At 31.2% G+C, this 26,973-nt stretch overlaps 3 protein-coding genes across 3 annotated transcripts; all 3 read left to right on the plus strand.

Annotated features, from left to right (window-relative positions):
• Positions 1–2,041: 2,041 nt before the first annotated feature.
• On the plus strand, positions 2,042–4,901 carry LOC132729897 (serine protease inhibitor dipetalogastin-like). Its single transcript, XM_060715737.1, has 5 exons — positions 2,042–2,172; positions 2,601–2,712; positions 3,275–3,386; positions 4,292–4,392; positions 4,738–4,901. The coding sequence occupies exons 1-5, from the start codon at positions 2,136–2,138 to the stop codon at positions 4,808–4,810; spliced, it is 435 nt and encodes a 144-aa protein (XP_060571720.1). The 5' UTR covers positions 2,042–2,135; the 3' UTR covers positions 4,811–4,901.
• Positions 4,902–7,604: 2,703 nt separating this feature from the next.
• On the plus strand, positions 7,605–12,987 carry LOC132729899 (agrin-like). Its single transcript, XM_060715738.1, has 5 exons — positions 7,605–7,735; positions 8,759–8,888; positions 11,195–11,318; positions 12,371–12,471; positions 12,858–12,987. Exons 1-5 carry the CDS (start codon positions 7,699–7,701, stop codon positions 12,928–12,930), a joined length of 465 nt encoding a protein of 154 aa, XP_060571721.1. The 5' UTR covers positions 7,605–7,698; the 3' UTR covers positions 12,931–12,987.
• A 3,214-nt stretch (positions 12,988–16,201) lies between these two features.
• Positions 16,202–23,613, plus strand: LOC132729900 (heat shock 70 kDa protein 12A-like). The gene is made up of 5 exons (XM_060715739.1): positions 16,202–16,312; positions 19,521–19,823; positions 20,427–20,648; positions 20,770–20,926; positions 21,224–23,613. Exons 1-5 carry the CDS (start codon positions 16,310–16,312, stop codon positions 22,279–22,281), a joined length of 1,743 nt encoding a protein of 580 aa, XP_060571722.1. The 5' UTR covers positions 16,202–16,309; the 3' UTR covers positions 22,282–23,613.
• Positions 23,614–26,973: the final 3,360 nt, after the last annotated feature.

Consider the following 26,973-nt stretch of genomic DNA (forward strand, 5'->3'; position numbering starts at 1 on the left):
CGTCAGAATCCATTTCTAAAAAGCATTTTTGAACTGTTATTTGGGTATACAGTTTATACATTGAGACGTCACTACGGGTTTTGAACCGGCGACCGCGAAGGCAATATTTTAAATATGGATTTAACCAAGTCACAAGGAGAGACGTCAAGGCTATAAGCGGTATGCAGCAAAACCCAAATTCTCTGCTCCTCTAAATAAGCTTGAACCAAGCCTGACAGGTGCGCAGGTGCATTATTATGGAATAATTTGATCCTGCGCACCCCAGACATTGGGTTCATTGTAATGTAGTGATTAACAACAGCATTGAGAACATCGTCATGGTAAAATGTTCCAGTGACACTGTCACTGTCAAAAAGTAGAGCGTACATAACCCTTCTAACGCTCCCGCTTTGTCGAGCAACAACTGGGCGATTGCTGTTTTCACCTACCCACATTTTGTTACTATGTTTATTATCGGGCTAAAAATAAAAAAAAATAAATAAATAAAGCCACGTTTCATCCCCTGTGACAATTTCTCTCGGGCGTCTAGGGTCTCAATCTTTGAACCTAGTCAATAAGGTCGAGGCTTTTTTAAACTTAGAAATCAGCAAATGCGGGTTCTAACGGACGCACACCTTTCTTAATTTTAACTTTCTTTCAAGATGCTAAACACATATGACGCACAAAGGTCCAATGTGTCACTTATCTCCTTCACGGTATATGCTGCATCTTCATCAACTATGGCTTTGACAGTACGGATGCTTTTTTTTCAGAGGTAGTGGAAATTGGCCGCCAAGGACGGGGATCATCCTTAACATTAGTTTTACATTCCTTAAACATTGACACCTGACAATTGAACGTAAGGGAATAAAATATCATATTATTCATAAACTAACTCTAGATCCGTTTCTTTTTATTTCTGACACGTATTTACCCAATAACCCACGCAATAAGCTTTAATTAAATTGAGTTGTTGCCACTAAACAAAATATGCCCTCCTTAATTAATTCTTAGATAAATTTTGCGGATATCTGTTCCAAAAGTTTCATGATATACATGTATATAACGGATCTCAAAAACATTTGGCTAATTAATTTTATAGATGTGTAGATAGTATTATTAGTGGTAAGTATACGGCACCGATGTTCACTGCCAAATAATTGTGCTTTAGATTTGCTGGTCTAGAGCCCTTGTCATACGATGGCATACTTATTAACTTATTGTGCTCTTATGTAAACACAGAGGTCGGCCATGTCAAGAGTTCATGACACCCAGTTATTTTATAAATTTTGAAATACTTAAATATAGCAACATGTTTATCTCTACTGTTTAGTAAAATTATTTTGTGCGCAAAGTTTTGAAGAAATTTTGCGTTCTTTTCATATTTGTTAATGAATTTAATTTCGAAGGTCTGCACATCTGCCTATTGTACGCGGTGATAAGTGAATGCTACCAAGTGAGTTAATACTGAAAATAAATAAACATAGTTAAAACTGATTTTTCGGAAGATTCTTTTTACATGACACTTAGTACATGAAATTCTATGTCAATGTTTTCTTACTAGTTGTTATAAGTAAACAACTCCTCATTGAATACATATGAGCCGCGTCACGACAAAACCAACATAATGGGTTTGCGACCAGCATGGGTCCAGACCAGCCTGCGCATCCGCGCAGTCTGATAAGGATCCATGCTGTTTGCTATCAATTTCTCATCTTGAAATAGGGTTTCTAAACGAACAGCATGGATCCTGATCAGACTGCCCGGATGCGCAGGCTGGTCTGGATCATGCTGGTCGCAAACCCATTATGTTGGTTTTGTCATGACGTGGCTCAATTATGTGGTGATGCAATTATGTATATCTGTATTTCCGAAAATAAGTAAACGTATTTCATACAAAAAGAGAAATATGTCACAGTGTCATATTTCACAAATTATGATTATGTATACAATTATTACTGTTTTGATTCTACGCTAACTGACAATAATTTCAAAGAAAACAAAATGTTAACCTGCACTGGCTACACTAACTGTAGATCAGACAGTAAGAGTATAGGTCAATTAAAATAAAGATAAGGTCTTATGTGGATGAACTCTGTAGCTTTCTTTTCACATATTGTAAAAGCGTACCAGCAAATTTAAACGTGTGTTAAAATATGAAACTTGTTTTTACTTTGGCGTTTCTAGTTTCAGGTAAGTGATTTGGCGGATTTTTAGAAACAACTACGTTTTAGTATATCGATATATTTGTTCATTAAAAATTTTAATAGAATATTTTGCGGTATGACTTTATCTATAATTTATCAAAATTCCACGTATGGGACACATACCAAATTATAAAATGGCTGCTTCGGTATAAATATCTACTAATACAAGTAAATTTATATATCATTGTCAATAACTTTTAAACAGGTTAATTTTATTAACAATATCATGACCATGATAATACAATATATAAGTAATAAAAAGTGTACTTATCTATATTTATTGATATGCCGATATTTCAATGTTGACAAATAAAAAGAAAAAAAAAGCAAACAAAAATTGAAGAAACCAACAACTTGTATTACACTTGTAGGGCTGTTTTTAGACTAGTGTTAATCAACTTTATCTAATTTAAGCGGCATTCTGTCAAGATGCACAATGGTACTGTGGTATCCTAGGTAACGAGGACTGTATGCAGCACAATGTAGAAGAGAGGTGTGGCACTAATGGTGTGACGTACAGAAACATGTGAGTATTACAATAATACACAGGTACATTAAATTTAAATCGATAAATTCTGAAAAGTTGAGATGCCAGCTTTAAAATGAAAACAAAAGTCACAGCAACAACAAACAAACAACAACAACAACAACAACAACAAAAAAAAAAACAAAAAAAAAGGCTTGGTTTCAATGAGTTTATTTTTTAATGACAATGAAAAAATAAAAGGTCGAACACTGAAATCCCTCCCCGGCACCGGCTTTAAGCTCATTATAGTACATGATAAATAGCACAGGTTGAGTAATTACGTAGTTTACCGATTCATATCTGCTGGAAGCGAGCTTTAAACATTCGCTGGATTTAATCAAATTAGTTTAAGCCGAAACAATTAGAGTTTAAGATATTTCTTTAGGGTAAAGCTCCTCCCGAGAATGACAAACATCATTTGCTTAGAATGATAATGTACAATAGAATCACTTTTTAAAAGATTTAACGGTAGTTTTCAGTAAAACGCACTGAATAAACAAGATTAATTATCATGAAAAGATATGTATCATAAACGAACCAACTGTTGTTTTTATTCATATAGGTGTACTCTTGGAAAAGCTCACTGTGCGGATACTTCAATCAACCAAGCTGGCATGGGAGCATGTAATGCAACCGCAACTAAAAGCCCGGCGGAAGTTCTCCATGGAAGTCAGGTAAGACATAATTATCATTACGTCTGAAAATGTTACATACTTTAATTATAAGTAACTGTTGCATACATTAAATAAACTTTTGCCTTAAGTGTATCGATTACTTAGCATATAACAAACTTTCCACGAATGGAATTGAGTTGAATCATTTTTATGTAGATTTATATTCAAAACTTAGTATACTACATTATACTTTTGTGTGGACATAAAATAACAATATATTCCCCTTTCTGATAGAACTATAAAATTGACTACAATTCGACATGTTATTTGTTTCCCAAGTCTAAAATGTAATATGTGGCATTTTAAAAATGACAAGAGGACCGATATCGCTCTTTTTGAAAGAATCAATGATCAGCAACTTCACAAAATCGAAAAATAAAGAAAACCTTTTCCCCCATTATCGGCTTTCAAAAATCATGCACAAAAGCATTGCCTTGTTGTGTGTATTTAGCATTTCTAAGTCTTGTCCGTTTTTTTACATGCATAAAAAGTTGTATGTGAAATATTCAGATTCGGAGCATGTCCTTCGCTAGATATAAATTACAACCCAACAAAATGTATAGATCTGTTTTGACAAACATTCATAGATAAGATGGATGAATTTACCAAATAATATTAATATTCATAATGAATAATAATAATAATAATAATAATAATAATAATAACAATACATCATAATAATAAATAATAATAACAATAATAATATAGTAATAATAATAATAATAATAATAATAAATAAATTAATATAATAAATTAAATAAATAAATAATAATAAATAATAAATAAATAATAATAAATAAATAAATAAATAATAAATAAATAAATAAATAAATAAATAAATAATAATAATAATAGACATTTTTTAACTGATGATGTAATAATCAATATTATGTTTTCTCTTTTAGGTGATTTTAGACTTCGAATGCGTCATGCTCAGCCACAAGTACTGTGTACCAAGTGCAACTGAAAAGGTTTGTGGAACTGACGCCCGAACATACGCAAACTTGTACGTACCCCAGCTTTCATTTTATTAACTCGATCACAAATCAACATTCCTTTGCTTCATATACGTAAATAAGTTCTAGATCAATAATGATTAAATCATATATGGTGAATATTTAATATTTTTATTGCACAGTTTTACTTTGCTATAAAACAGAAAATGAAAACAAAAATGCATGCAGCTTTTCGGAATGTAAGCAAAAATAAAATCAAAGCGCTTTTCTGCAGACACATGATCTAATTTATACAGATGCTTTGTATGACGTACATTCCAAATCTGCTGATTGGATAACAGGAATCATTATTATTATTTTAACATATAAATACCTTCAAATACTTGTGATTTCAGTTGTGAATACGAGAAAGCAAAATGTACGCACAGAGATCTTCATGTTGCCAAGCTTGGAGATTGTAATGCTTAAGTCTATTTAAGATTTTGAATTGTTATTTACAAACAAAAATATCAATGTCATTAAATTCATGTGAAAATAAACATTACTGAATTTGAACAAAGTGATATATTGTTATTCTTTTCCCTGTTTATAAAATTGTCTGTGAATATCACGACTGTTATGAATTGAAGCAACAACGCCCGCAATTGTTTTCAGTTGGAATCCTTAAACAAAACTGCACATTTTCTTAATTCAAATTTCAGCATTTTCGTGTTAAAATGTTGAATTCTGCTTAAGCCGGTGCAATGGGGTGTGGACGGTAACTTGCACTTGCCAGTACCGTCCATAAACAGGCTCAATCAAACCGAGCCTGCAATATTTTTAATTTGGTCGTGTTAGGCTCTCTTTAGGGATTTTGTTTTTCTGCATTTCATAAATATCTTAATTCATATCTTAAATTGCCGTAGAGTGAACCGTTATGACGAACAAAATTTAATACTGGTAACTTTAAGGCATACCATACTCCCGTAAGATTCAGACATATTGTCCACATTTTGTATTGCATCTGAGCTATTGTTTCATGGCCATTTGAACATCCTGTGAGTGCGATGGCACCTGGACTAATGAAAAATTAAAGGACACTTGAAAGTAATAGAGACCATTTTGGAAATGATGGATTGTTTTACGAAAAGTGTCACATTACAAACAACAGCTTAAATCTATGCTTCCCCAAATTTATCTAAAAAAAGGTAAATCAAATTGGAAGCTTTGGAATCTACTTGACTTTTTAAAATGAAATATAGGCAGACTATTATCTTTCTGAATTGGTGTACTTGCTTGTCCTGGGTTTTGACTATTTGTCAACTTTATCTAAATATTTTAAGCGAGCGAATATTTACATTGATGGCAAAAATTACATAACAAAAAGAAGATAAGGAGTAAGTAAAGCATTTACAATTCAAGTTACTAGGTAATTTGAAAAATCACAAATCTTTTGTGGAACTTTTGGTCTGAATATTTCCCTTTCAAAGCATTTAAAACAAAACAAAAATTAAGAACTAAATGTCATTTATAATCATAAGATAGAATAACGAAAGTATTGACAATGTAAACACATTTTGATGTAGATTACTGTAATCCGGTCTTATTCGCGATGCTATTATTTTCGCTATCATTCGCGAATTGGTTGCCTTGATAATTAAATAATTCCGCGTAGATTTTATAGCATAACATACATTGATTTATACAAACTTTATCCGATCCCAAAATTACCAAATGAAATCAGGCAGCTGATTAATCCTACACCTTAAACCAAAAGTACTTGAAAACACATTTAAAGCATGATCAACCTCAAATCACAAAATAAGCTGGATCTACCTGAAATCATAATGATAATATTTGCCACTTGTTTAGCGCCAGATCAGTCTGCATTATTGAACAGTCTGATCAGACACTTCTATACTGCTGGAAGCTCAAGTTTTGTATCTTGATTAATCAAAACTTAGTTGTTTCGAATTCAAAGTAAGGCAATCCATTACATAAATTAATCAGGTTAAGGGTAAACACGAACAAATTTTGGATGCATGTTTCTAGTTTCTCTTTTTGTCAACAACTTACTACTAAAACAGCATCTACCTAAATTTAAGACTTAACATTTTACTTGTGCAAATGGAGGACCTGGTTATGCTACAATATTACGATTGCTTAGTGCATTCCCTAAAAATAACACTAATTTGGGCGACAGAATTTGCTCACTAATTGTTGACGTTTGATGGTTACACTTTATCTTAGTGTTCTTCTTTTGCACTAATTTGTTATTGTGACCTTTGGTTTGGTCTTTATCTTGATTATAACAATTTGTTACGATATACGAGTACAAATTATTTCTATCAATTTATTTATTCATTTTCTTCAATTTATTTTTTACTTTCCTATTAACTAAGTTACAACTCTGTGGAAATTTTGGAACTTTGAATCTACTGTTTTGTATTCTTTTTGAAATTACATCATGTACAATTATTTATTTTCATAACCTACATACATGTAACCTACATACATGTATATGTTTTATCCTTTCTATCATTTATGAGTCTTATTATCTTAGGAAACAAACAAGATGTTAGACATGTTCCTCACATAATCAACATCGGACTTGAAATTCTCTTGTTTTCGAGTGATATAAGAGCAAAGTAAAATACTTCAGTTTTCATTTTTTTTTAAAAATATCTATACATTTGCACAAAATTTCTAATTATTCATTGCCATGACTTCATCTTCATGTTTGTAATGACATCATAGGCTTGTCATTTTTTCTTTATCTTTACATACTAATGTTCTGACCATGAAAATTGCTGTTGATGTTAACTGATAAAAATATTTAGATTTAGGATAATTATACAAATTGATGCAAAGTTAAACTATCTCTTTCATTTACCACAATGAAATTTAAATTAAATCTGAATTGATGTCTTCACTATTGCATAAATTGGTTAAAGTCATGATGAGTCAAAATATCTTCAAAAAATCAAAACTGGAGAAATTGTACTTAGATGTAGGAATGAAAAGAATTATTTTAAGATTCACGTAATATTTATCATATTATGTCGATTTAGTGCTGATTTTTCAGTAATGTCACTGTAACTGCGTTAATAACGCAGTAAAAGGCTAATTTAATGCATATTTTGACACTTTTGGTAATTTACATGGTTGTATTGCCATTGATATGGTGTAAATTGCTTTCCATTTTTGTTTACTTCATAATATTACACATTAAATACATTTTCAAATTTTATGAAATAGGCATGGATTATGAGGGCGTGCTGCGTTTAAGTCATGATTTAGAGATAAGACTTATTATTAATGTTACATAATCATTATCTAATTTACAATAGTTGAATATCTTTGTTGGAATAGATAAAATGAAATCAATTTTTATATTGTCTGCTCTTTTTGCAGGTAATTATTATTATTTTAGATGAATTATTATCGGAATATCTACAGAATAAACATTTGCAGAGCCTATTTTGAAAGCCCTCTTTTAGTAGCTCTTGCTATTTTAAACAATAAGTCTATATCATTACTGCCATTAAATTGTTGTCGTTTTTATTTTCAAGGGTTAATCCTTTTAAATACAAGACAAAAACATCCCTTTTTCATTTACCATATTCTGCCTTAATTGATTTTACAATAAATCTTGTAATGTTTGAACATTTCTGTTCACAATCGCTTTTTTGTTAGTCTAAAACATTTTTTAAACTATGACATACAAACAGCTCTGGTATTCATCTTATTTTGTGAATGTGTTAATTAAATGAAAACCATCTGACACTGACAGTTTACTTGTCACAAAAAGACAGAATTCGAAGCTACATTTAATGTCGTACTTGACGTTATGTAGATTGGATCAATTGCGAGGTATAAACGAAACTAAGGCCAGAAACATACCCTATAAAGTGGGCTACATTTGACATATACTACATTATTTGCATTTAGGTTATATCAAAACCAGCAGAATGGTTTATGCCACAGTATGTTTTGGGCGAAAAGATATTATTGTGTATGTGTAATATTGTGTATGTGGTGTAACAAAAGTGATATGGTTTGTATCAATTATTATTCCAAAAGCACACCAGAATGTTGACAACTGTCCTGGACAGTTTATACCGACGTTATGTTACAGTTTATAACAATATAAAAGTGTTCCGTAACGATCTTATCTATTTCAAAAGTGCCCCGGAACAGTTTATATTTATTTTTCTACAGTCTTACAATACTTATAATTACTAATTGAAATGTATTTATAAACAAAGGAAATGGTACTGTTAAAATGGAATTTCTGTCTGATTGAAAAATATATTCAATTGCCAGAGAAAGGTCATTTATTCATTCTTCAGTCCACTCCATGAATAGAATGGAATGGAATGGAATAGAAACGAACGAAATAGGCATCCAACTTCATCATTTGTTTTACTTTTACAGTTGCATGTTGTCAGCAGAACTGGAATGGCGGACAAATGGATTGGTACTGTGGTATACTGTTTAATGAAGACTGTCAGCATCATAACTTACATGAGAAATGTGGCACTGACGGCATCACATACAGAAATATGTGAGTTAGCAATCTAGTTGTTACGTTCTGCAATGGTATTTGTCTGGGGTCTTTGGGCGGTGCTACACAATGTTTTCCCAAATAAAATTATTTTTGCTTTTAAATCGTTTTTTTATCATTTTCTCGTTTGTTCTAATGTATTTATATGATTACAATATTACTCTGTACAAATGTGAATATATTTTATATGCATATGCAAGTTTGTGTAAGAAATAAATACAGGCTTCGTATTTTCTTGTAGATACAAATTTTACTTATTGACGTTTTAGAATTATACAATGTTCTATTTGATGACATTGAAAACTACTTTCATGCTCTTTCTTATCTATTTATAAGACATTTATGTATATTTATGTATGAGGACCTTTAGGTACACTATATATTACATGACCAGGGTCTAAATATGTGACATATTGTTATCCTTTTCATAAATTTGATTAACTCAAACTAAAGCTCTATATCGCCCTGCTTTGTGTTACTTAATTTGGTGGTGGGACTCAATTACCAGTCTGTGTTTTTTATAAGTATAACGTATACGCATATAAAATAAATTGTAAGAAATAAAAACGACTATTTAGGACAAATACTTGATATAGCACTTACAGTCGTCTGAGATGATAACCTCTTATGCAAGCTTGTATGACATAAGAACAAATGTCAGTGACATATATGAGCGTTTATATATTAAGGTAACTGTTCTAAATCTAGTCATTCATTCACTTGGAGATACTTTTTTTCTCTCCAAATATAGATGTCGCAATAACTTTTAGCTCAAACACAAATTAATTTTCGCATACTTGTTTTCAGTTTTGAAATTTGAAAAGCAATAACAATTCAAAGCAAAACGATTCTTGCATAAATGCAATGCATTGTGAAAAATATTAGTTTACATGTATATGATAATCAGTATTAAAGATCCTGTAATTTTTACTTTACTTTTATATGATAAATAATATAATACTAAAATAAAGATTTATCAATATAGTTAGTACAAAAAAAAAACAACATTATTTGTAAAGATATTACCGAATTTACATTTCATGTTAATAAAGGGAGGTAATTAGAAATTTACTTTCCATAAAGTCTAATTCTCTAATTTTTTCAATAAGAAATTAATGCAAATATTTTAAAGATTACGTATAATGTGGACAAATATTTCCAGTACATATTTTACATTTTCTTCGATGTTTGAAAATTGTTTTAGAAGCATAATTGTATACATATATAAAATTTCACTTAAGTGTGGTAACAACTTAAATTACAACATACAGGATCTTTAATTTTGTTATGACATGTTCCACTGTATTTTTGTTTGTTTTCGTTTTGTTTCCCGTTTTATTTTCTTTCTCAGCATATTAAGTAGCACTGAATATTGTCATCATAATTCATTACCAATAACGTTGGCCTTCATTATAATTACATTTGCACCAATAATCAATAAATAAATTTGATAATGAGATAAAATGTAGTGACGGCTTGAAACTGATATTTCATTACAACATTTTAAAAGCTAACCTAAATATAATTTAAATGTAATGATCCCATGAACTGATTCCAAGAACGTATCACAGATATTTCATTGTTGACCATTTGGTCACCTTATGCTTAAAATGTATAGTGCGACATTGTTTTTTTTACATAATATAATTACAACGATATTTTTAATGGCTAAATGTTATTGGAGCGTAAACGTTTAGTATTGTGATAGATGCAGACTATATAAAAGCTTGCATTTATAAGTACTTTACAAAAGTATTCGATATTTGTTTGTAAAACAAATTTGTCGATGTCCAAATATAACTTATTGCCATTTTCTGATGCTTGTCCTGTCTGGCTTGGTGTAAGGGTTTGGGATGTGTCGACAGCGTTTCGTTTACGTGGCACTGCCTTGATGATCCTTGCCCACTACTTTTAGATTGTTTTATGTTATCTCGATAAAAATCTCCAGATATCAGTTTATATTTCTTTGCTAATAAAGAATGTATTTGTATGTTTAAGTCGATATTATTCTTTTGTCAATTGTTAGAAAAGGTTAGCTATGGTATAAAGTGCACGGAGTTTGGATTAAATTATGCCTTCAAAGGTAATACTCATAAACCTTCACTGAATCAATCAAACTTTGACTCTGTGTCTACTTGCTTTGATTGTGATAGGAGACTAAATTCTATGATCTGACTGTTTATCATCATTTATCAAGAAATTTCATTTTTCATTTTCATACTACCGATTTTATTAAACTATTGATGATTCTCGGCTTTTTTGACGATGTTAGTAGACTATGTTAATTGCGTATGTGAGTATTACAGGTGTGACCTTGGCAAAGCACACTGTAGGAATAATGTAACCAACCAGTTGCACGATGGTCCATGTGCACTAGGGCCAACTTCCACTACACGAAGACCCAGAAGAAGTTCTCTCCACGGAAGCGAAGTAAACTATTATTTCCAGTTAAAGATACAGTTTTGGGAGACATGTTGTTTTTGCCTTCGCCGTCTGTCTGTCCGCCCGCCCGAGCTTACATATGGATACTTATGTGGCTAGAGGGACAATAGGTTACTGTACCTTTTCTTTAATGTCATTCATTACGTAAGGCTTTTATATGGCTCTATTCTTTGTTGTAGCTAAAATAATAAATAGAGAGAACAATAGAGTAGCCAAATTATTACTGTCCCGTTAGAACTTCCGTCTGTCCGTCCGTCTGCATTCAGCTTGTCCAAAGTGTTGGCCGGATTTCAATGAAACAGGAATGATCAGTACCATCCCTAGTTGTGCATATTGCCTACACGTTCCGCTTGCTGCACAAAATGGCCACCATAGTTATAAAAAGAAAATATTGTTCCGGCTTTCAACAGGTTAAAACTGCTGCTGGTTGGATTTTAAATTGAAACTGCACAGAAGTGATTCACTACCAATACCCTTAAGTTTGTGGCATATGGCCGGCAAGTTTCGGTTCGCTGCACAAAATGGCACCCAGAGCCACAAATAAAAAAATGTTGTCCGGCTTACAAAGGTCAAACTGTTGGCGGGATTTCGATCAAAAAATCACAGGAGCGATCAATACCAAACATTGTTTTGGGAGACATGTTTTGTGACAAAAACCCCTTCTAGTTTCATACTGCATTCGTGAGTGATAAAGTCTTTGTTCATCTTTACAAATGCTTTAATAAGAGCTTGATAGTAAATATGACAACTTTATCAAATACAATAGTCATTTAAAGGAATTCATGTTACTAGTACTTCTTTGAATCGATTTCATGAATATGCACAGGAGGATAACATTTTCGTGATGTATTCTTGAATAATTGTTGATAACTTTATTGAGCCTTTCTTGTACCTTTTGGCCTCAAAGGATGAAATATAATTAAAAATAAAATAAGAAATAAGATAAAGCACTTACTCCGAATGTAATGTTAGCGCCTCGTATATGACAAACTGTATTCTGATAGCTAAATAGTGTTTTACATTGGTTTTTTGTGTTTCAGATAGTCTTAGATTTTCAGTGTGTTTTGCTCAGCCATAGAGATTGTCAACCGGCATACAATGAAAAGCTTTGCGGTACTGACGGCAGAACATACCGCAATTTGTAAGTGCTTTTGTGACCTTTATTTCATTTGATACGATTCTCTTAAATGTATCTTGAGTTCAACATGTTCCTAGTCATAAAAATACAGTTTTCATGGTCTACTTTCCTAAAAACAAAGTAACATACAATTGTGTTTTCATTTCAATTAGCCTAAAACCTGATGAGTTTTGTAAATTGTTTAAAGTACTGGAGTAAAATAGCTATATTCTTCGCAATATATAAATTCATGTTTGAAAAATACTATAACTGAGTTACTTTTGCCTCATGTCCAGACAAAATTAAAACAAGCAAACGGATTGAGCTGGCAATAAGAACGAATTTCTTTTAATGTTGTTTAGAAAATGTATTTGATATATTCAATATACATCAATATATACTTATTTCAGTTGCGAATACGAAAAGGCGAGATGTACACACAGAGATCTTCACGTTGCAAAATTTGGAGACTGCAATGCTTAATTCTAAAATGCATATTGTATAGTTTTAGACATTCAATATAGATCAAAGAAATGCTAATTCTTTTCTTTTTTGTTGCAATATATTTTCTCATTTTATGAGATGGTTTTCACAAGTCTGCAGGGATTCTTTTTCAAATTATAATGAAAGAGAAATATTTTACAAAATTAAAAGTTGACCTGAGGTCTTTTTAACGTTAACCACATTAAAAACTATTATCTTAAATAGACTCTTTCATCTTTCAATCTTGATAAGACTTTTCTATTCTGTAATGGAATGTACTGAGTGGAAAGCAAACAGTGCAGACCATGTGCTGGAAACACAGGTAGATTCAGTCGCCACCTTTAGATTAAAGGTTGCAAGAAGCAGTTATATTATTATGCTTGAAAAGTGATTTCGATTAAACTTGTACATGAGACACAGTAAAAAGGGCCACATCTCGGGTGCTCCCTAGCATCGACTCAATAACAAAAGATAGCTTGTGTGATATATTTTCAAGATATTATCTTATAAGATGAGAAGTTTTGCTTGAAACTGTTCAATTGTATTGTATTGTTATTTCTCATAAAGTTACGCCTTGAATTGTGTAAGCACACCGAACGTTTCCATTATTCGTAATATTCTAAATATTCTGTGGCTTGTCAACAAAACTTTGTACAAGAAATTTTGCTTAGAACAAAGGTAAAGTTTTTGGTGTCATAACCAGTCAACTGCTTTGTCTCGTTATAGTAATAAAGCACATTTCACAAGAACCACACAAAGTGCTCCAAATACAGTGTTTTCACAAGATAAGAAATAAAAGTTAAACTTTCAAATACCTTATGGTGTACTCATTTGTATACCTGAATTATTTCTTTTCAATCGACAACATTGATACTTTGTATATCTCTTTGTTGTGAAACAATATCTATTTGAAATTAGAAACTATTTATTAGACATCAGACATACTTCGGATGTTTTTAAGCGCGTTTATTGTAAATTGCCAAAAATCATGAATAATATTTGCGTTCGAGCATGCCATTTTATAGACAATGGCGTTATTCAAACCTACGTTTGTTATGGAAAAAAATATTGTGGTTGTCTGCAACTTATAAAAACGTGTTTATTGTTAATTTTAGTTACTAGTATACAAAAGTATTTTATTAAGTTCGCCAATTTGCTATACCTTTGATTATTGTCGTGTTCTAGATGTGAACGTGTGCTAAAGCATTTTGTGTCAAAGATGTCTACCATGCACACATGTGAAAAAGTACATATGACCCAACATGAGGTCCTGACGAAGTAAAAAATGGTAGTGAAGTGAGTCCTTTCTGCAAAAGGCGTGATATATAGTAATAATTATCTCCATGTATCCAAAATACTCATTTAGTATCAGGATATTCTCTTACCCTGGATATCATCAGCTATTCATTTTCATTTGCTCTAAAGCGACCTTATAGATTTAAATAAACAAAATAAAGATTTCATATTTTGAAAAATGCTTAAAGTGTTTGAGCAATTAACTAATGAATATCTTGACTTAAAAAGTGGATGAATACACGACAGAACATGTTGTCGCATTCGAATTTTTGACGTTATTGCCGCTAACAGTACTGCAGTCTGCTATGTTGTTGACATCGGTTTCAGTGTTGTTGACGCAGCAAGTTTTGATAAATGCATTGATATACAATTTTGGTTTTCCAGAGCAAGATTCTCCGAGGAGAAGATAAGAGTTTACCAGACTATATACACATTTACATGCATATTCTAGTGGCAGAGTTCCCAGCCTTAGTTTAACCTATACATTTATAGATATTGACACGATAGCTGTAAGGATTTCCTGTATTGTTCAGCAATTCTAGCGTTCTTCCATGGAAGAGTCTAACAATTTAAGTTTTTCATTCCATTTGATTTTTCCTGGTCTAAAAAACTAACAGTCATTGATCGTCCCTCGCGTTTGTGCAATTCTTTGCCGCACACTGAAAAAATGACAAACGAATACCGACAAGTTCCAGCGCGTACGTTTATTTACAATTCTAACATTCCTCATGATTGTGTCACTATACACAAAGAAGAAAGAAAACGGTGTTAAACTGTCAATGAACACTGGTAAGGAAGTACATGTATATGTGTCTGTTCTTTTTTATACATAAAATATATACTACTTCGATAATATATACTGTGCTCCTCTTAGTTCACGGTACTAAACACTTTGAAGCAAGAAAGAAAACAACACGTAAAACTAATGGTACATAAATTGTCATAAGCTGTAACATATAGGTACTTTCTGCTGTATGACACAAGGAAACAACAATATATTTAGTCAAAATCAGTTTAAATGAGCCAGACGTAGACCATGTGTCGGCCATTTTGAGAAAAGTCTGTCATCATTTAAATCGCGGTAAGTGTTTTATTTCAGTTTTTCATGTTTCACTTAAAATTTCTACATGTTATTTTGCATAATTTTAAATATTAAAAGTATCTTTACATTGTAACTCAATATCTATTTTTCAACAAACAAGAACATTTAGAAAATGATGATTGTTTCAGACGTATGCACAGATTTAACGGACTATTGTTGCTTTATGCAGTATTTTGTAAAATGTTGTTCTGTTTTACGTAAAAATCTAGAAATTTAAAATATTTTGCACAAAAACTTTGTTCCATAGGTGTATGAATGAAATATGCCAATTCCGACCAATATTAACACTGGTCACATGAAAATATGCTATTACCGTGAAATAAGTGATGACGCGGAATTAGTGATGTTGAGTATAGATAAAGTTTTATATGGTAACAATAATAATGCACTTTTATTGATATTTTCGTTCTAACTAAGCTGTCTTTTCATATGACAATAAAATAACTTACAATAAACGCAACGGGTTTTATCCTTGTCAATAAAAAAAATATATTGCAATTCGTATGCGGCATAATTGTGTCAAATTTCTAACCATCAAAACTCCAAACCGGTGTTAAATAGCCGATAAACACCGCTGAAACCGATATGATTACTAAAAAACCTTTCTATTCTTATATTGCACGAAAGAAATAGTTTTAAATAACAACAACTAATTACGAAAAGAAACACGTTAAACCATAAGCTTATATAAGTTATATAAAAAGATTATTCAATAATAATAATAATAATAATAATAATAATAATAGTTATAAATAGTAATAATAATAATAATAATAATAATAATAATAATAATAATAATAATAATAATAATAATAAAAATTATCAAAAATAATAATAATAATAATAATAACTGAAATACAAAGATTGTCACGTATTATTACAGCAAAATACTTGAATGTGTTATATTATAATTTAGTTCCGTTTCCTAAAATCGCGCAATGCATTTAACTTCCTTGTAGCCATTTTGAAAACAGCAGCGAAATGGTGAGTAATTATTGTTTTACTTCTTCCTTTTTCTCAGCGCTAGGTCATTCTTAGAGATGCTTCCGAAAATAACATACGATCAGGTGATTTCTTCAAACATAAACCATGTTTTTTAATGAACATTTTGTCAAAAAACGGCTCATAGAAAAAAAGTTGCAAATTACTTCAAATGAAAACGTGCTTCTATTAGTTCAAAAACTATGATATCTAAATTTAAAGTTGAGATATATTCCGTGCTAGTATTTATAAAAAAAAACAACAACACATTATATGGGGAAGGTAGGGGACAGGAGATTTTTATATTAGATTATTGAACTTTCCAGATTGTTTTTGACCTTGATATATAATTATGAACGTTTATATCGCGCGACATACCATCTTATCACAATTTTGTTTTTGCGAGTTTCGACTTGTTAACATTCCTTCAGATACAGGAAAGGATGAACTGAAATATTACCCTACCTTCCACGATATTACAACATTGAAGTGTAACATTAAAGACACATTTTTTTACTTTACCTCAAAAGCTTTCCTATAATTATCCCAAAAGCTTTGAATTCATGATAGCATATCAGAAGATTAATAATTCATTTGTTTCAGTCTGAGGTATTATGTGCCTGTTTGTCTATTTCTATATTAGTTTTCACATGGATATGTGATCCTAACACATTTGTTGTTTATAACATGAAAATTAGTCAGCATCACAATTTTAGTAAAAATAATAAAACTACTTATTTCGATCATTAACATATGGTCCATGAAATATTGAATATAATATGCGTTATAACATACTTTAAATAGAACATTTTATTGTTTTTTTGTGTGATATTATATAAAGGGGTCTGTTTTACTAAAATTAAAATGTTTATGAAAAGTTAATTTTTGAAACACTCTCGTATTGTATTCTTATCGGGTTCTTATGTGAACAATTAAATATCATGGGTTCAATTTGTTTAAAGGTATTCCAAGTGTGTTTGATCGGTGAGATAAGTTCTGTTTACACAACACATTTTACACTTCGTTTCGATCTCATTACATTTACTAATGTACAGTTTATTTTACATCAGAACTCAGTGTATAAAAGATCATAGATAATTTACATTGAGAGTAAAAATTAGTTTAACGAAATGTTGTGTACAAAATAAATTGTATGTTGAGTTTAAATTTGGCTTCAGACACCCAGACTTTCACACAATTAATGTGATGGGTTGGGTAATGAACCCTTTAGATTCTATCTATAGTAATCATAAATGTTTCGTTTGCAAAGCCAAGGCCGGTTTACCTTTTAAAAACTTTTTCCTTTTTTTCTTCTTTATCATAGCTGTTTATATTGAATTAAAGATATAAGAAGATTGTTGATTTTGTCGTATTTTACTGTTTACACATCATATTCATATAAATGGCAAGTCAACATGTATATACATATATTAAGGTTTTTATTTAATAATGTGAACTATGAAACATGACATTGATTTATATATATTATAGTACAAGATACATACAGGCTGGGCTGGGTAGCAATAACATGTCAAAATGATTGACGAGAGTTCTGTATGTAACACTAAAAACGCGTGCATGTATATAATTATAAGTTGTCATTAATGGAAGCTGTCATGATATATACGATTCTCAAATGTCCAGTGGGACAGTTCGAATTTGGTATTTCACTTGTACACTTGTGTATTTGTATATTAAAAGTATGAAACATCTGTGAGTTCTCTCTCCGTTATACGACAATTTTACACTATTTTTTATACTCTAATTTCCATTTAAATTATTTCATATGTGATTCTTTTAATAATACTGTCATTTTTTGCATATGATGAAAGTCACACTTAAAAACAATTAATAATGACACCTTAATCAATACAGTAAAATAAAAAGTGTCCTATTTTGAAGATACATCAATATCAATATGCTTACAATTTAATTTCTTTGTTTACATTTTTTTTTCTTAGCTGCAATAAATGTGTATGTCATTGTTGTACAAGCATTGCTATCATTTCCATATGTTTCAAAACTAAGAAATAACAATTGCAATTTGTATTTAGGCAGGTATATTAATTTCATAGTTTGGGGACCTTTCTGTTGAAATGTGTCACAGTTAAATCGTATACATATACATGTACAAGCTCAGTGCGTTAACTGGAGTGCAGGTATAAGTAACCCGCATCCCAGAGCATGCCCATTGATTGGCCCATTTTTGCTTACTTATTGTGACGTCAGAGAAAGGGAAAGCAATAGATATATCATATTCAGATGCTCGTTCATTGGTTACATTTTACTGGGGTTTCATATTATGGCAACAGGGAACGTTTCACTATATTAGAAAAGAGAGAGAACATCAAAACACTCGGCAATCTGATTAATACTCGGGGGCTACGCTCCCTCGTAGAAATCAGATAGACTCGTGTTTCGATGCTCTTTCTATTACTTATTGTTTCAAATTCAATTATATTTAGAGCTTATCTTAATTATAATACGGTGTTTTTAACTATAAGTAACTTTAGTATATGAAACTATACGTAACTTCAAGTTTTGAAAATTGAGTCCCGCTTAAGCCTTTGTTAAGGGATGCACTTTTTCATTTTCCCCCATGTACAGATTCAATCAAACCGAGTCTGCAATTTTCATGTAATTTTGTTGTGATTATTTTTTTTAATCTATGAGACATTACATAACTTTAATCTAAGGAACTATACATAACTTTAATCAATGTAATATCTTAATATCTTTTCAGCGATTTCAAGAAACTGGCTGGAAAGTCATATAATAATATATATATATATTAATTGATACATGATGATTTATCTCTATCAGTCGGCATAAAATAAATCAGAGTTGATATATTTAAACTAAATAATTATTTTTCCTGTTCTAATTAAATTCATTGAATTTGATCATGTTTTTTATTTCTTTCATTACACTTGAATTTTTAGATTTACAGTTCTTATATTAATGTACTTTATATAAATTATAAATTGGCAATAACAATGTTAAATAAAATGATAACGTTATGTCAATATTTTTAAAAGAATGTCCTTTTTCTTAACACTGCTCGTTTTTTTCAGGACTTTGTATCATAATACTTCTCTTAGGTACATAATTTAGACTAATTTAGTAATAATAATAAGCTTTAATCAAGTGATTTGTATCATAGTTGGGGGATATCAGCTCAATCAGATTGCGTGTTTTCATCTATTTATAGGCTGGTGATATTTTGGTTGGTTCTATAGACTTTGGAACAACGTACTCGGGATGGGCAGTTATGTTTGCCCATGAATTTGAATCAGAGCCGACGAAAGGATTTGTGAAGACATGGCATTCGGGAAGCTCGATAATCACGGAGAAAACACCTACAGTGGTACTTATACAACCAGGCGGAAAGGAACTAGAGGCGTTTGGTTACGATGCTGAGAATCGTTATAAAGAGCTTATAGAACAGGATGAACACGAGGGATATTACTACTTTCAGAGATTTAAAATGAAACTTCACAAGCAATTGGGCGATGTAAGGAATAGTTCAATTATTAATGAATTGCATTTGTACAGTTTCTTGATTTTTACACATTGCTTAGTTTGATTATCCTGCTTTAACTTATTTCATTTCTGTATTATTATGTTTCTAGCATTGATCTAAATTCCTGGTTAGTAATTAATTAAATATTTTTATAATACTTGAATCAAGGAAAGGCATCGTTCACAGATCACGGTTTGATATTTCGTTTGTATGTTTTGTCAAGTGTTTTTCGCCGTTTCTCTCCTCCCCCAAAAAGTCTTTCAATGAATTTTAATCAAGCCTTATATGTCTGAAGTTTCTTGTTGATAGCACTTATTAATCAATTTGCTCCATTTCCGTTATCACTTTAAGCTTTCCACTACGATTGGTTGACTATACCATGTTACTCCCCTGGCCATCAGTCGAACGTTCCTCTACCGTTCACGTTCTTACGAAGGTTTGAAGTAACGGCAGTTATTTCATTAAGCTACTAAAGGAACGTCTCTGTGCCGAGATTGCGTTCCATTGACGTTGTTTTCCCATGTTTATATTAAACGCAAATGTAACATATGTTTTATTTACCTTCACATTAATATTTCATATTTTGACATTCAGAAAATCGACTTGAATATGACGTTGGCTGATGAAATGGGTCGCAAACTACCTGCAATTGATGTTTTTGCTATGGCAATAGAATACCTTGTTGATGATATGCATGATGCAATCAAAGACAGAATGTCCGGAGTTATTGAGAAGTCTGAGGTTCATTGGGTTATCACTGTTCCGGCTATTTGGACAGACTCTGCAAAACAGTTCATGAGAAAAGCTGGTGAACAGGTTTGTTATCTTTATATTCATTGATTTAGTTTTCATTTAAAAGTTTATTGTTTTATTTAAATAATAAAAAATATCAAAGGTATTGCTGTTGACAATTTATTAACTAAAAATGTCTCTTCAGGCTGGAATCGATGATCGCAAATTAAGTATCGCCCTTGAACCAGAAGCGGCCTCCATTTTCTGTCGCCATTTGTCAGTTGAAAAAAGAGTCGACACTACTAATGTCTGCATTGCTTCCTTCCCAGCTGGAACAAGATACATGGTACTTGATGCTGGAGGTATATATTTTTAGACGCTAATCTTACGTTTTTCAATCTTATGTAATTTTCAGAAGTAAGAACTGTATATTAATACTTTTTAGAAAATACAGGTACTAATATGTCATTTATATATGCAATAGCACTGCTATGTATAATAAAGAAATGACGTTAAACAAAAATTTTTAAACGATTCATTCTAAACGTAAAGATATTACGGCTTTATTTGGTTCTCCAGTTTTTAAATTTTGTTTTGCCCATAAAATTCAAAGGTAGTTTAGACATTTTGCGAACGTTTAAGTGTATTTTGTTTATCAGGTGGTACAATAGATATCACAGTCCATGAGGTCCAAGCTAATGGCGCTGTAAAAGAAATACAAGCAGCAAGCGGAGGCGGTTGGGGTGGTACTCTTGTTGACCAGGCGTTTGAAAAGTTGATCATTGATTTAGTAGGGAAAAGGGTTTATCAGGATTTCAAACAGGAAAGCCCGGATGATTGGCTAGACCTTTGGCGCGATTTTGAACTGAAGAAAAGAACAATTAAACCTGATAAGGAGACAAAGGTTGTCATGAAGATACCCGAAAGTCTTCGTGAACAGTATAAAAGTAAATTCCAAAAAACTTTTAAAGAAGCTGTTGAATCATCTTCATATGCTGAAAATATTACATTTGTTGCTGACAAGATGAAGTTTGACGCAATCGTATTTAGAAAGCTTTTTGATGTCTCGTTGACCAAAACAATACAGCATACGGAAATATTAATGAGAGATCCAGCTGTCCGACAGATTAAGGCCATTTTAATGGTTGGAGGTTTTTCGGAGTCGCCTATGCTCCAAGACAAGGTTAAATCCTGCTTTCGTGGCATTGATGTTATCATACCTGCAGAGGCGTCCTCGTCGATATTGAGAGGGGCGCTTATCTTTGGACACAGTCCAACTTCGGTCTCTGAAAGAGTTTTAAAGTATTCTTATGGTATTGCCATGTATACAGCTTTTAGAAAAGGTGAACATCCAGAAAACCGGTATGAAATGACTGATTCAGGACCTAAGTGCAGAGACGTTTTTGACAAGCATGTTGAGAAAAACCAAATAGTTAAAGTGGGAGAGACACAAGTATCCCAAACGTACACACCGACAAGCAAAAACCAGACTTGCATTCCATTTCGTATTTTTGCTTCAGAGTTAAGAGATCCCAAATATACCGATGTAGGTTGCAAATTCATTGGAAAACTGGAAATAGAGCTTACAGATCATGATGGAGATTTAACACGTGAAATCAATGTTAACTTCACATTCAGTGGTACAGAAATTGAGGTATCAGCAAAGGATGTCAAAACAGGAAAGTCGGAAAAAGCATCTATCAATTTTCTCGGCTAATCAGTGATACATAAATGTCATAAAAGCGGAATCTAAAGTTATTTGTTTAATATGGATGGATTGAGTGACTTCTGACATGAGGTTAATTACGTGTTTTACCTTACAATTTATGTTACATAAATGATAATAACATTTTCCGTTTCAACGTGTGGTTGTTTAAACACACATTTACTATAGAAGTAATGAAATGCTGACATAGGCATTTTCTTCTTCAACATTTAACAATAATCATAGAAACCACATAATTATATGCTTAGAGTTTTTACACTTTTATAAACAGATTTTGATGATTTTGCATCACAATTGTTAGTGTTGGAATTATCTTTATTAGAAATAAAATTAACAAAAATACTGTATGCTTTAAAAATGCTACAATTGAGATAATTTTTAAATTTGCCATGATGATCATTTTTACATAATGATATGTAATACGTGAGTATGATAATACAGTCAGATGATTGAATCATAATGTGTTATGATTTTTCACTGTTCACATAATGAAACGGCCATTTTGTTTAGGAATATTTTACCGAAATATATGACCATTATTTGTGAAAATGTTTTGAAATCCAAACCCTGATAAACTCGACAGGACTCTCAATATACTTCAACTCATATGTATTCGAACCTCAATAGTTAAAATGATTCCTATTCATGCTTTAGAAGAAAATGATTATAGGTTACAAGGGAGACATTATTAATAATATTCTTATAATTTTTGCCCTTCAAATTTTTTGGTTCTAGTTTTTTTGCAGTTAATTCTTAGTTACTCTTTATAGAATAAAATTTTATTATTAAAAATTAGTTTTTGAAAGGTTTCTTTATTGATATCAAGGACATGTATCATTTGCAGTATTTCCAAATTTTACATTATGAATGTAAAGTTACCTATCAATGAGGACCCTTTGTATTTGCAGAGTGAGTAAGTGAGTGATTAACCACGTTTTATTTTGATTCAGACATTTTGATATTTTCATTGACAATTTCAATTAATTTATTCCGTTTTCAGCAGGATATTTCTGATGGGTTTTTGGTATTTCAAAATGAATTTGCAGAATATTTGACATCTGGCCGGGTGCTTTATGTTGAGCTATTTTATTTGTGGATTCCTAGATTTATTGTATTCATATATTTCAAATTTTCTTATTTTACATTAAAAATGTAAATTTAAGTTACCTATCAATGAATACCCTTTTCTTAAAGAGAGTCAGTGCTTAGAACCTGCTTATGCATGATGGTTTGGAAATTTTTATTGATTTCGAGAAATGTAACAGATATTTTATTGTCAAGCTTTAGAAATGTTAATCTATTTTTTGTTTCAGTTTAAGGCATTTTATGCCTCAGAAACGAATAACAAAAAAAAAAAAAAAAAAAAAAAAAAAAAAAAAAAAAAACAAAAAAAAAAAAACAACTACAAGCAATCAAACAAACAAAATCATTCATTTCTAATCATTCAGGAATGTGAAATGACATTCAAACTTTAGTGTGTTGTTTTAAATTTTACTTAAAATACAGGATTTTTACATTGGGATTAATTTGCCTTAAAATATGTAAAGTATTATGTGCATTTTGTTTATGGTGATGTGGTATATTAACTTATTCTTCATATTTATATACGTAGTGTTAACTTTTGTATAGTTTGTGTACCTTGAATAAATTAAAGAAAAAGTCTTCATTTTATTGCTGTATCTGAACAAGCTATTCCACCTTTTATGTTTCAAAACGTTATTTTTTACAATTTAGCATAAACTTGAGAAAAAATATAGAGTGCGTTTTCTGTATTCACAAATTAAAGATAGAAAAATGGGACGGGGATAATTTGACGAAAGGACACACCTTAAAAGAATAACATTAAGTTGTTCATATCATCATTTGAGTAAAACAGAATTGTTTTTTATTTAGAAAATAAATGTTTATGCTCAATAGAGAGCAACAGAAATTCTTAAATGATACAATTTTTAGCAAAGCATTGTTGACTATTATTCAGTAAAAGAAATGAAAAATAACAAAAACAATTTTCCGCATTAAGTACGATTGACTATATACTATTACTATTACTGAGTTGCAAAAGAAAGTGTTAACTTGGCTTGTGGGAAAAGGTACTTTTATTCAAGAAAATTATTGGCATATTTGATATCAATGGCAGAAATGTATTACACGATGGTAATTATTGACATTTTATAATTATCAGAACTTTGGTTACGTGTAAATGGCTCAGTGTGAAAAGTACATATTGCAGAACTGTGCTTTTAGTAAATGCGTTTTTTTTGCATTTGGATACTTAAATATTTAAATGGGACATTATATTCAAACTATCTTTCATATGAGGTCGGCAAGGTCCATGCAGCTTCGAATTCTCGTTGATGGTGGTAATAGATATTAAATAATTGTCAAGTTACTATAAGACAAGGGCATTATAAAAATGCAAATGATCACCACGTTTTAATACAAAGTAAAGCGTTGTGTTGTCAATACATTTCTACAAACTTTAATACCAAATTGGCCACTTTTTTGCACAATTATGTATACAAAATATCCAATTTACACAGTGAACATGCTTAAATATATTGTCAACAATGGAAGCATGTCTTTGTTAATAAGTTGTCAAATTCGATTTGGAAAATAAAGTATAGATATGGAGAGCAACTTTTAAGGAAATTAACCATATTCGAAATATCAAATCATAATGGTCAGATTGATAGACTAGGAATGTTACCTAGTGATCAACAGGATAGAAAAAGAGGGGGACAGATGATGGAAAAACTTTAAATGAAGGTTATAATCTCAAATAATAATAAGCACGTGACAAACTAAAAAAAGAAATAGGATATCGTCACAAACTTACCGGTTGTCTTGTAAAGCGGTGTATTGTAGTGAACATCGCCTTGTTTACATGATCTTTGTTTCATATTTTATCTGCGTAGTTGTAGAGATTATAAGCGTTTCAAACTCAATCAATTAAGTTGGTCTGTAACAAAAAATTAGAGTAGACAAAATATTAAAAGGGGCACAATTATATAAAATGTTAACATGTGGATTACAGTCTGAATATTAAAAAATCTGAGGTACACAGGATTAAAGGGTTTTTACGTCAGAAAACATGGTCAATAGCTCGTTTCAATCCCAATGAGTCTCCGTCTTACAAATGCTTATTTAAGTATCTAACATTTATGGAAACGGCACGTTAGATTATTTTTAATTTACACTATGTGTCTTTGATGAAAATGTCAAACCAATTTCAGAGTTGTAGAAACTGTATCCCTTTAAGTCGCTGTGCTGTTGGAAAAAATAAGAAAATAGTACAATAAAGTGAAAAGCAGTCTTTAACATTTGCCTTTATTACCATATGAACTCAAATGGTACAAAATATTGTTCAGATGTTTTACCATCCAAATGCATAAATTATTTTTTTATGATTCCTATAAAATAAATGAAATTGATATTGATATTACATAGATCTTATATGACGTATGATTTTTCAAAGATACAAAACAGTTAAATAAATAGTGCCAAGAAGTTACGGTTTGCTACCTTTAATCTACCTTGCTCCCGACCGTCTTTAGAAAAGATCATCATTTACATATCAAGTATTGGATAATAATTATTGAAAGCTTAAAATTTTACTTTCCCCTGTCTTGAAGACAGAATATACATGTAGATGGCCGATTACTACTACGCGGATCTTACTTGAAAGAATAAAGTTTATTAGCTACAGGTAAATGCTTCATTGCCTTATGGATGGAACATATTACATATTTGCAAACTTCATCAAAACATTGCAATCCGTGACTCTGTGACCCATCGTTATCACCCGTAACATAATTTGGGCAGTGAGGAAAATTTTCGCAATCAGACGTTATTGTACAAACTAAATAAAACAACAGGAAGTGAATCAGTTTAGTATTTTATGCCACCGCAGCATCTGCGATGAGGTGGCATATAGCGATTAACATGTGTGTTTGTGTGTGTGTTCTATAGATTATATAGTGAACTTAAAAATTCTACTTGTGAAAAACCACAAGTCCAATTTCAACTAAACTTGGCAGGATTGATCCTTGGGTGAAGGGCTTCCAAAGTTGTTCAAAGAATTTCATTCCATGCAGAAATCTGGTTGCCATGGCAACCAAAAGGAATTATAAGAATAAATTAAAAAAAATCTTCTTGTAAAGACCCAAAATGCCTAGAGCTTAGATATTTTGCATAAGGCATTGTCTGGTAGACCCTTACCAAGATTGTTCAAATTATAGCCCTGGGGTCAAAATATACTATCATCTATAGGTCCTCTACCAAAGTTGTTCAAATTTATCCCCTGGTGTCAAAATTGGCCCTGCCCGGGGGCAGTGATTCTCATTATGTACACATAGTAAAAACAGAAAATAAAACAAATGTTTTCTGAATGAGAGAAAGCTACAGCTTAGATATTTGACTTGAAATGTTGTTTGGTGGACCCGCATCAAGATTGTTTTGAATGAAATCCTTGGGTCAAAATTTTGCCTTGCCCAAGGGGATAGTGACCTACTTTCTTGTCCTGTGATGTACAGCATCAAAAAGATGTAAAGTGAACTTTGATAGCATCTGACCTAGATTTTGACAAAGTGTCTTACTGTGTTGTTGGGGTCATATAGTAAAAACTTAAACTACCTCCATGTAAAGACCAAAAAGGCATAGGGCTTAGATATTTTGCATAAGGCA

This window comes from Ruditapes philippinarum, unplaced genomic scaffold (genome assembly GCF_026571515.1).
Source record: "Ruditapes philippinarum isolate M1 unplaced genomic scaffold, ASM2657151v2 ctg3396_1_1_1_1, whole genome shotgun sequence".
In the NCBI taxonomy this organism is placed as follows: Eukaryota; Metazoa; Mollusca; class Bivalvia; order Venerida; family Veneridae; genus Ruditapes; species Ruditapes philippinarum.

Excerpts from the sequence above, each read along its gene's own strand:
- LOC132729897 (XM_060715737.1), top strand. The coding sequence starts at position 2,136 with ATGAAACTTGTTTTTACTTTGGCGTTTCTAGTTTCAG. Across the intron at positions 2,713-3,274 it reads GGTGTGACGTACAGAAACAT|GTGTACTCTTGGAAAAGCTC; the intron begins GTGAGTATTACA and ends TTATTCATATAG. Across the intron at positions 4,393-4,737 it reads GCCCGAACATACGCAAACTT|TTGTGAATACGAGAAAGCAA; the intron begins GTACGTACCCCA and ends TTGTGATTTCAG.
- LOC132729900 (XM_060715739.1), top strand. Across the intron at positions 20,649-20,769 it reads TGAGAAAAGCTGGTGAACAG|GCTGGAATCGATGATCGCAA; the intron begins GTTTGTTATCTT and ends ATGTCTCTTCAG. Across the intron at positions 20,927-21,223 it reads CATGGTACTTGATGCTGGAG|GTGGTACAATAGATATCACA; the intron begins GTATATATTTTT and ends TTTGTTTATCAG.
- LOC132729899 (XM_060715738.1), top strand. The coding sequence starts at position 7,699 with ATGAAATCAATTTTTATATTGTCTGCTCTTTTTGCAG. Across the intron at positions 8,889-11,194 it reads GGCATCACATACAGAAATAT|GTGTGACCTTGGCAAAGCAC; the intron begins GTGAGTTAGCAA and ends TGAGTATTACAG. Across the intron at positions 11,319-12,370 it reads GTTCTCTCCACGGAAGCGAA|ATAGTCTTAGATTTTCAGTG; the intron begins GTAAACTATTAT and ends TTTGTGTTTCAG.